This window comes from Rhizophagus irregularis, chromosome 11, assembly GCF_026210795.1.
Source record: "Rhizophagus irregularis chromosome 11, complete sequence".
Taxonomy (NCBI): domain Eukaryota; kingdom Fungi; phylum Glomeromycota; class Glomeromycetes; order Glomerales; family Glomeraceae; genus Rhizophagus; species Rhizophagus irregularis.
Window position 1 is genome coordinate 2,938,551 of NC_089439.1, and position 10,992 is coordinate 2,949,542.

At 35.6% G+C, this 10,992-nt stretch overlaps 1 protein-coding gene across 1 annotated transcript; it reads left to right on the forward strand.

Annotated features, from left to right (window-relative positions):
* Positions 1 to 76: 76 nt before the first annotated feature.
* Positions 77 to 2,276, forward strand: OCT59_003122 (uncharacterized protein). The gene is made up of 9 exons (XM_025316897.2): positions 77 to 241; positions 350 to 415; positions 598 to 921; positions 996 to 1,345; positions 1,431 to 1,571; positions 1,657 to 1,724; positions 1,816 to 1,829; positions 1,899 to 1,958; positions 2,038 to 2,276. Exons 1-9 carry the CDS (start codon positions 221 to 223, stop codon positions 2,119 to 2,121), a joined length of 1,128 nt encoding a protein of 375 aa, XP_025179520.1. The 5' UTR covers positions 77 to 220; the 3' UTR covers positions 2,122 to 2,276.
* The last annotated feature ends 8,716 nt before the right edge of the window (positions 2,277 to 10,992 follow it).

A 10,992-nucleotide genomic window follows, 5' to 3' on the forward strand; every position in this document is an offset into this window, starting at 1 on the left:
TTCTTGAGTCCTACAACACGCCCAGCATTAGCAGCTAACATCCTTATAAGAACACGCTTCATCCACCTGTCCCACCAAATTGAAGATACTAGTGCACCAAATTCTATAATAGTATTCCCACCTTTTTCCCCTAAAAAATTTTTTTTCTTCAAGCAAACAGCACATTGCTGTAATATTATATATATATATACAAGTATAAGTTACTCATAAAGGTTTTCACATGGAGGACGAAGTTGCTGCTGTACGTTAAATTCTTATTTTGTCCAGTATACGAACTAAAATTAAGATATATTATATGATTTGAGACTAATCTTACATTTAAATTTTCATCTCTCAATCTATACAATAGCTTGTCATTGACAACGGTTCCGGTATGTGCAAAGCCGGATTCGCTGGTGACGATGCCCCACGTGCCGTAAGTTAAATTTATGCATTTTTTTATACAATAAAAGTCGTTTAAGATCTTTATTTGTTTTAATTTTCGGATCAATGAGCCTGATAAATTATGTTATAAAAGTAGATTTCAAAACCTGGAATTAATTTTTTAATGTAGAGTTCTTTATATGCATTAATTTTTCAAATATTGTATAAAATTAGGTTTTCCCATCCATTGTTGGTCGTCCTCGTCATCAGGGTGTGATGGTTGGGATGGGTCAGAAAGATTCATATGTAGGCGACGAAGCCCAATCTAAGCGTGGTATCCTTACCCTCAAATATCCAATTGAGCATGGTATTGTAACGAATTGGGATGACATGGAAAAAATCTGGCATCACACGTTTTATAATGAACTTCGTGTTGCGCCTGAGGAACATCCCGTACTTTTAACTGAAGCACCCCTTAATCCTAAATCTAATCGTGAAAAAATGACCCAAATTATGTTTGAAACTTTTAATGCGCCTGCTTTTTATGTTGCAATTCAAGTGAGTTGTTTTTTTTATTATAATTTAATTATTATGAAACTATAATAACCTGGATCATATTTATTTATTTATAGGCTGTACTTTCATTGTATGCATCTGGACGTACTACCGGTATCGTTCTTGACTCTGGCGATGGTGTCACCCATACTGTACCAATCTACGAAGGTTATGCCCTTCCTCACGCTATTCTTCGATTAGATTTGGCTGGTCGTGATTTAACCAATTACTTGATGGTTATTCTCATGGAGCGTGGTTATTCATTCCAAACCACTGCTGAACGTGAAATTGTTCGTGATATAAAAGAAAAACTCTGTTACGTTGCTTTAGATTTTGAACAAGAAATGCAAACTGCTGCTCAGTCGTCAGCTTTGGAAAAATCATATGAATTACCTGACGGACAAGTCATTACCATTGGCAACGAACGGTTTGTATTCTTTGTTACTTTAAATGGCCGATTGAAGATGGTATCCGATTTTAATAAGTATATCTTGTAACATTTCTAATAATAGTTTCCGTGCTCCTGAAGCTCTTTTCCAACCTTCGTTCTTGGGTCTCGAGGCGGCAGGAATACATGAGACCACATACAACTCTATTATGAAATGTGATGTTGATATTCGTAAAGATCTTTATGGCAACATTGTCCTTTCTGGGTAAATAACTCAAGATTAATATGAATATGTTTGATTTTTTCCTTTGATATTAAAATAAGTTTTATATGATCTATAAATATTTTAGAGGTACTACTATGTATGCTGGTATTGCTGATCGTATGCAGAAGGAAATTACAGCGTTGGCACCTTCCAGTAAGTTTCATCAATGTGATTTGTTCATTTGTTTTGTAACAATATTTATTTGTTCTAAAATTTTTTGATTTACCAATAAATTAAATTTTAGGCATGAAAATTAAGGTAATATTATTTATGAATTAATTTTTAAAAGGGAATTATTTTACTAATTTTGATTACAAATATTTATAGATCGTCGCTCCTCCAGAGCGTAAATATTCTGTCTGGATCGGAGGATCCATCTTGGCTTCGGTATGTATACTCTTAACGTGTATTTATATTAATTATCGAATTTATTGTAATGTTAAATTTATTTTTAATATATTTTTAGCTTTCCACCTTCCAACAAATGTGGATCAGTAAACAAGAATACGATGAATCTGGTCCCTCGATTGTTCACCGAAAGTGTTTCTAGATAAATTATTAACTTATATATATATATATTTTTTTTATGTTTTTTTTTGTAACAATAATTGAAATGAATGAATGATTCAATTTGAAATTTCTCATAAATAAAGATTTCAATTTAAATGGTTTTGTAACATAATAATAAAACCAGAACATTCTTAAATGATCATTCTATATCCATATGGTTGGTTTAAATTGTGGTACATTTGATAATTATTAGCCAATTCTTTGTGTACATTTTCCTTTATGTTCTTCTTGATCTAATACTTACTATTTTACAATATTTTAACTTCAAATAAAAAAATGATATGTAAATAGCAAAATAGTACTTATATATAAATAATTATTAGAGATTAATTGTAAACTAAATAAGATTTATAACCCGTTGCCTTGTAAGTTGTAATGGTAAAAAAAAGCATCATATAACTAAGCCACATTAATAACACAACTATATTCGAAAACAATTATTATGTAGTATAAATATAGATATAGATATATAGATAAAGGCAATTTAAATTACATTTATTCTAAAAAAGTAAATTTTGTATACAAATTCATCATTTAATTCTTCCTAAATTTATGTTATAATTATATATAAAATATAATGGAATTTTATAACAAATATATTCTTTTATTAATACAAAACATATTTATATTGGAGAAAAAGCCAGAAATCGGACCAATTATATGATTTTTGTGCAATAATTATATACTTATGAGTTTAATCATCTAAAAAATAAGTTTTTCTATTTATAATTTCTATTTATACATTTTTTTATAAGTTGTTTTTTTATTACTAAATATCACAATAATTTTATTAAAAATATTTAATATATAAATTCCATAATTTTAATTGAAAATATGATAAAAAAAAGCTTGAAGATGCTTTTTAACAATTTAAAGACTTTAAAGAAGATTCTTTCAAAACTTAAGGCTTTAGTTTTGGAGAAGTTATATACTAGAACTAGTTTACACTAAAAATATTTTTGCTTTTACAAAACTTAAATTTACTGCATTTCTAAAAGTTATAATAATCACAAATTAAATGGCTGGACTTTAAATATTTATATTAAGTAAAGTTTTTTTTCTGTTAGTTTTCTTATTTTTAGAAGTATAGTACTAGTTGAAATAGGGATAGTTATTTAAAAAGTGAATTTTTTTTTATTATTAATTAAAAATTAAAATGGAAAAAAAAATTAAAAAAAAATTTGATTTATTAAAACATTTAAAAGTAAAGATGATAGTAGATTTGCTTCTTTTTTCTTTGCCATTTCAGCATTTTTCCTTTAATTATCTTTTGGAAGAACTGGAAATCTTTAGAATTTAAAGGTTTAGTAATATTAATTATTTTGAATTTATAGATTAGTCAAGTAAATAATTAATATTTTTAATTTTTAATTATTATTAATTTGCAAAGACCTGTCAAAATTAGTTTAATTAGTTTACTAATCAAATACCTAGTTGGATTTAATGTATATGCCCATTTTTTAATATTTATATTTTATTTTATAAGTACTGTATATTCACTATTAGATGGTATTATTTTTAAATTCCGAAGATCTAAATGATTTTTACAGTCTAAATGCAATCAGAGGTAATACTAATATACTATTTTATTAAGGATAAAAAATTTTATATGAATTATAAGAAAATTTAATTAAAATTTAATTGGTTTATAATAATAGAATTATAATAGTATATAAGTATAATATAATATATTAAGTAATATATAATTAGTGATCTGCACAAATTAATTCATAATACAGTATAATTCTAATTGCTTCTAAAGAGTAAAAACATATTTTACAAATAACATTTAATCTAGCAGTCCAATTTTGATAATTTTTTTTATTTTAATCAGGGTAACAAAAGCTATTGATTAAAAAAAGATCATTAAAGTTGGATTACTAGACTCTAATAAGATAATTATTTTTAGATTAAATTAAGTATTTAAATTAAATCAAATTTCAGAAAAAAAATTTAATTTGTATGAAACATTACATATAATACACTTATTAATAATTTTGAAAAGTATATAGGCAGGACCCTGAAAAATACATATGAAGGTCATAAATGATCGGCAAGATTTTGGCTTAAAATAAGCAACTTTTCAGGGCTGGAATTATGATAATGCTGGCCAGTATCAAAACGGACAATAAAAATTTAGGCCGGTACTATCTAAAAAAGGCAAGATTTTCATGAAAATTTAGGTTCTTTTTAAGCAAACTCAAATGTGACCTTTTTATATATTTTTCGGGATTCTATATAGGCTAATTTGTCTTTTATTATTAATTTTTAATAATAAATATAAATTATGATAAATATATCAATTAAAATAATCTGATCAGTATATAAAATCTATTTACAGAATTTATAAAGCGCAACCTACTTTTAATTTTTGCTGTATATTTAAAAACTTAAGATCTTGTAAATATAGTTTTTTTTAATCAAAAGATACATGATGTACAATTCTGATCTACCAGGACAACATGATATACTTAAAAGTACTAATACAGTCAACTCTCTTTATAGTCACACATTTGGGACAGTCCATATTTGGTGATTATAAAAAGATGTGACTATATAAAAAATTTCTTATATTTGTATATCATAATTCCGGCCAAAAATTAACATAATTTTAGCCAGAATTATACTTAAAACTTTATTGTATCGTAACTTCGCCAATATTAATCGTAGAGAGATGATCTTACCGCCATTCGATTCGTCTTGATGAGACGGTTCTAATGGTATAAAATACGTCGAAATCCAATCACTAGATTAATTTCCGAAATTAAAAAAATATTAATGGTTTTTGTGTAATAACTCTGCCAATATTGATCCTAGAAAGACGATCTTACTACCATTCGATTAGTCTTGATGAGACGAATCTAATGGTATAAGATGCATCGAAATCTAATCACTAGATCAATTTCCGAAATTAAAAAATATTAAATGGTTTTTAAGTAATAACTCCGTCAATATTGATCACAGAGAGATGAGCTTACCACCATTCGATTCGTCTCGATGAGGCGATTCCAACGAGCTATAAATCGTCTTTTTACAATCACTAGGTACTGAGAAATCTAGCAAAATGTTAAATGGCGCAGTAAACGTAAATCAAGAAATATTATAATGCCGATGTTTAACATTTTGTTGAATAACTCGTCAGCCAGTGATCGAAAAAGGATAAAACACTTCTTAATGACTTCCAAGTCGAATTATATGGTGAAATTTGGCTGTGTCGGAATGTTCTTTTCCATGCTTGGGAAGAGTCGCAGGGTATCTCGGCTGCTTCTAAATTACGTGGCCCATCTACAAATTCTTCTCCTAATACAACTTCTCCACATCAACACATCTCTTCTTTGGCGTCAGTCTCTCAGGATTCCTGGATTTCTTGGATATCCTCTTCTATAATTCGGGGTGGATCTTGGATCTCGCACTTGGATTTTCTGCGCCGCTTAACAGTTCAACCTCTTAGGATTTCTTTCTGTAACGGACTGGATTTTTGGATGTTGGATAGTTGACTCACACTGGCCTTCGGGTAAAGTTGGGGTATGCGATTCTGTAATAGTCTAGTTTTTCTTTGCTTTAATTTTATTTTAGTTTAGATTTCTTTACTTGTATGAGTCGTGAAGCTACTCTTTTTATTTTTATTAGTTTATTTTCTTATTTTGTAATATTGTTCGTTTAAATTCTCGATGTTTAAATATAAATAAAAATAAAGTCACAAGACTGTTTGCACAGGAAAAGGATAAAACAAGGGTTGGTCACCCTATCTCGGTGGTTAGTCAAGGTAGGACCCTCATTAAGCGAGTATGGTGAGGTCGCAGGTTCGATTCCATACGACCACGGAAATAAAAAAAGAATTTTACTGTGGACGCTACAACCAATAGCGTGAAGGTACAGGGATTAGTGTAGTTGGACTGCATCATGGTGAATTAGTGTGTACGGTTAGGCCGCACATTTCAACTTAAGGGTCATGTGGTCCTCTTAACGTTCCCTATGAGGCATTGGCATGCGTGCAGTCCTGTCCCTTGAATACTACTATACTCGAGGAGGACTTCCTGTCCGGTGGTCACTCTACGATACCGCTTGGGTCAGTAATAGCTAGATGGTTGTCCTAGATGGTAAAGCTGAGGGTGCAATGTCTTAGTGGTAGTTAGACCTTCTGTTAGGTCTTAGACCAACCAAGGTGTTCGTGCACAGAACAGGTAGCATGGCTATGGGGTTCGATTCCCTACTCCTTGGGTCCTGGTTGGTGATCCCTGGTGGTTGATACCCACCATAAGGGGTGATCCTGGACAGATGCCTGCTACCATATTCGCAGTGGTCACCTGAAAGTTATCTAACAGCCCCAGGGTAAACAACTGTACTATCGGTACTAGGTAATCGCGGGCTGTAGTGGCGCTTGAGTGAGGCTTAGTCCCCCAAATGGTGGTATGGAAGGGTACTAGATGGTTGATGTTACCTGTCGAAAGTCCTCCATGAAAGTAGATCTTCTCCCCAAAAGGTCGTTAAAATAAATTGAGTATCAGTATCATGCAATGGGTATAGGATGAGTAGGCGGCGTGTACCTAGCTTCAGATCAGCCCTAAAATGGCCCGATGGGGGATGTCTATAGTGGTGCTGTTACTGAGGAATTAAGACTCGGTATAATGGTTGCCCATGAAGATGATGGGGCCATGACCGAAATTAGTGCATAAGAGGCAATGGGTGGTCTGGCCGTAAACAACTTGCAAAGGAAAAGGATAAAACAATGGTGGTATGGAAGGGTAGCTTAGATGGTTGATGTTACTGTCGAAAGTCTCCATGAAAGTAGATGCTCTCAAAGGTCGTTAAATAAATTGAGTATCAGGTATCGTTAGTAGGTATAGGATGAGCAGGCGGCGTGTACAGCTTCGAATCGGCCTATAATGGCCCGATGGGGGATGTCTTCATAGTGGTGCTGTTACTAACGAAAGCATTCGGTATAACGGTTGCCCATTGAAGATGATAGGACGCGACCCGAGATTAGTCTCATAAGAGGCAATGGGGGTGTCTGGCCGTAAACACTAGCAAAGGAAAAGGATAAAACAGGGTTGGTCACCCTATCTCAGTGGTTAGTCACTGAGACCCTCATTAAGCCTGAGTATGGTGAGGTCGCAGGTTCGATTCCCATGACCACGGAAATAAAAAGAATTTACTTGCGGACGGCATACCAACGTGAAGGTACGGGATTAGTGTAGTTGGACTGCATCACGGGTGAATTAGTGTGTACGGTTAGGCCGCACATTTCAATAATTCGGTAGTGTCCTTCTAACATTCCCTATGAGGCCATTGGCATGTGCGCAGTCCTGTCCTTGAGGTCACTACTATACTGAGGGGTTGCTGTCGGGTGGTCGCTCTACGATACCGCTTGGGGTCAGTAATGGCTAGATGGTCGTCCTAGATGGTAAAGCTGAGGGTGCAATGTCTTAGTGGTAGTTAGACCTTCTGTTAGGTCTTAGACCAACCAAGGTGTTCGTGCGCAGAACAGGTAGCATGGCTATGGGGTTCGATTCCCTACTTTTTGGGTCCTGGTTGGTGATCCCTGGTGGTTGATACCCACCATAAGGGGTGATTCTGGACAGATGCCTGCTACTTCCTGTCCGAGTGGTCACTACAAAGTATACCACTTGGGGTAAACAACTGTACTATCGGTGCTAGGTAATGTGTGTATGGCAGCTCAGAGTGAGACTTAGTACTAAAATGGTGGTATGGAAGGGTACTAGATGGTTGATGTTACCTGTCGAAAGTCCTCCATGAAAGTAGATGCTCTCTAAAGGTCGTTAAATAAATTGAGTATCAGGTATCGTGCAATGGGTATAGGATGAGTAGGCGGCGTGTCTAAAACGAGATCAGTCTAAATGGCCCGATGGGGGATGTCTTCTATAGTGGTGCTGTTACCTGAGGAATTAAGTACTCAGTTTAATGGTTGCCCATTGAAGATGATAGGACACAGACCCGAGATTAGTCTCATAAGAGGCAATGGGTGGTCTGGCCGTAAAACACTTGCAAAGGAAAAGGATAAAACAGGATGTCTTCTATAGTGGTGCTGTTACCTGAGGAATTAAGTACTCGGTATAATGGTTGCCCATTGAAGATGATAGGACACAGACCCGAGATTAGTCTCATAAGAGGCAATGGGTGGTCTGGCCGTAAACACTTGCAAAAGGAAAAGGATAAAACAACTAGGGTTGGTCACCCTATCTCGGTGGTTAGTCACTGAGACCCTCATTAAGCCTGAGTATGGTGAGGTCGCAGGTTCGATTCCCATGACCACGGAAATAAAAAGAATTTTACTGCGGACGCTACAACCAATAGCGTGAAGGTACAGGGATTAGTGTAGTTGGACTGCATCATGGTGAATTAGTGTGTACGGTTAGGCCGCACATTTCAACTAAGTAAGTAGGTGTCCTTCTAACGTTCCCTATGAAGCCATTGGCATGCGCGCAGTCCTGTCCTTGAGGTCACTACTATACCTCCGTTGGGGGACTTCCTATCTGCGCGTTCACTCCACGATACCACTCTGTAGGCCAGTAATGGCCTAGATGGTCGTCCCTAGATGGTAAAGCTGAGGGTGCAATGTCTTAGTGGTAGTTAGACCTTCTGTTAGGTCTTAGGCCAACCAAGGTGTTCGTGCACAGAACAGGTAGCATGGTTATGGGGTTCGATTTTCCACTTCTGGGTCCTGGTTGGCGATCCCCTGTGGTTGTACCCACCATAAGGGGCTGATCCTGGACAGAATGCCTCTTAGTTCCGTCCAAGTGGTCACTACATAAGTATACCACTTGGGGTAAACAACTGTACTATCGGTGCTAGGTAATCGCGGGCTGTAGTGGCCTTTGAGTGAGATCTCGTACCTAAAATGGTGGTATGGAAGTACTAGATGGTTGATGTTACCTGTCGAAAGTCCTCCATGAAAGTAGTCTTCTCTAAAGGTCGTAAAATAAATTGAAAGCACCGTGTCATCGCAATGGATTAAGGATGAGTAGGCGGCGTGTACCTAGCTTCAGATCAGCCTAAAATGGCTTGATGGGGGATGTCTTATACATGGTGCTGTTACGAGGAATTAGAAGCTCGGTTTAATGGTTGCCTATTGAAGATGATAGGGCACAGGCCGAGGATTATACCATAAGAGGCAATGGGTGGTCTGGCCGTAAACAATAGCAAAGGAAAAGGATAAAACAGGGGTTGGTCACCCTATTTTGGTGGTTAGTCACTGAGACCCTCATTAAGCCTGAGTATGGTGAGGTCGCAGGTTCGATTCCCATGACGACAGAAATAAAAAGAATTTTACTGCGGACGCTACAACCAATAGCGTGAAGGTACAGGGATTAGTGTAGTTGGACTGCATCATGGTGAATTAGTGTGTACAGTTAGGCCGCACATTTCAACTAAGGGTCATAGTGTCCTTCTAACGTTCCCTATGAGGCCATTGGTATGTGCGCAGTCCTGTCCTCGAGGTCACTACTATACCTTGGGAGGGACTTCCTGTCCAGGTGGTCACTCTACGATACCACTTGGGGTCAGTAATAGCTAGATGGTCGTCCTAGATGGTAAAGCTGAGGGTGCAATGTCTTAGTGGTAGTTTGACCTTCTGTTAGGTCTTAGACCAACCAAAGTGTTCGTGCACAGAACAGGTAGTATGCTATAGGGTTCGATTTCCTACTCCTGGATCCCTAAGGCGATTTCTGGTGGTTGATACCCACCATAAGGGGTGATCCTGGACAGATGTTTGCTACTTCCTGTCTGAGTGGTCACTACAAAGTATACCACTTGGGGTAAACAACTGTACTATCGGTGCTGGGTAATCGCGGGCTGTAGTGGCCTTTGAGTGAGACTTAGTACCTAAAATGGTGGTATGGAAGGGTACCAGATGGTTAATGTTACCTGTCGAAAGTCCTCCATGAAAGTAGATGCTCTCAAAGGTCCGTAAAATAAATTGAGTATCGGTATCATGCAATGGGTATAGGATGAGTAGGCGGCGTGTACCTAGCTTCAGATCAGCCTAAAATGGCCCGATGGGGGATGTCTTCTATAGTGGTGCTGTTACCTGAGGAATTAAGTACTCAGTTTAATGGTTGCCCATTGAAGATGATAGGGCACAGACCCGAGATTAGTCTCATAAGAGGCAATGGATGGTCTGGCCGTAAACACTTGCAAAGGAAAAGGATAAAACTACCACCATTCGATTCGTCTCAGTGAGACGATTCTAACAAGCTATGATACATCTTTGTACGATTATTAGATGCCAAGTTATTTAATATATTCTTTATATAACTGTGATTATAAACGGTTCTTTTTAATATAAGATTTTTGAGGATAGGTGTGATAGTGACTATAGATAGATTGTGACTATATAGGATAGATTTTAATAATAAAGTGTTTTGAACATTCAACTGGTGTGACTATATAGTAGAATGTGACTATAACGGGAGTGACTATAGAGGGAGTTGACTGTATATTTTTAAGACAAATTTTAAAGAAATACAATGATTACAAGTTGTTCCTATAGGGATAATAATTCTAAGTTAAATGATTAAAATATAAAGAATAATATACAAGTGCATCTTAAAAGGACCCAGAAATATATATATAGGGGTAGGGTTTACCAATGCGTCGCCATCATAGTGGAGTTGGGCAGAGTAAGGTTTTGATTTGCGTATAATTTAGGATTTTTTTGTCCATAGTTAGGTCATCAGATTGCGTATTTTTTACCAAAATTTTTATATGTAAGAGATTTAGTTTGCATATTTTCGCCTATATTTGGCCGATCACATATATATATAGTATATCATGTACTTATTTGGCAAACCGCATTGTAATATTTACTTTAATTGAAATGTAAATCAACTGA

Coding starts and splice junctions, on each gene's coding strand:
- OCT59_003122 (XM_025316897.2), top strand. CDS start 221: ATGGAGGACGAAGTTGCTGCT. Junction 242..349: donor TGGAGGACGAAGTTGCTGCT/GTACGTTAAATT, acceptor TCTATACAATAG/CTTGTCATTGACAACGGTTC. Junction 1,959..2,037: donor GAGGATCCATCTTGGCTTCG/GTATGTATACTC, acceptor ATATATTTTTAG/CTTTCCACCTTCCAACAAAT.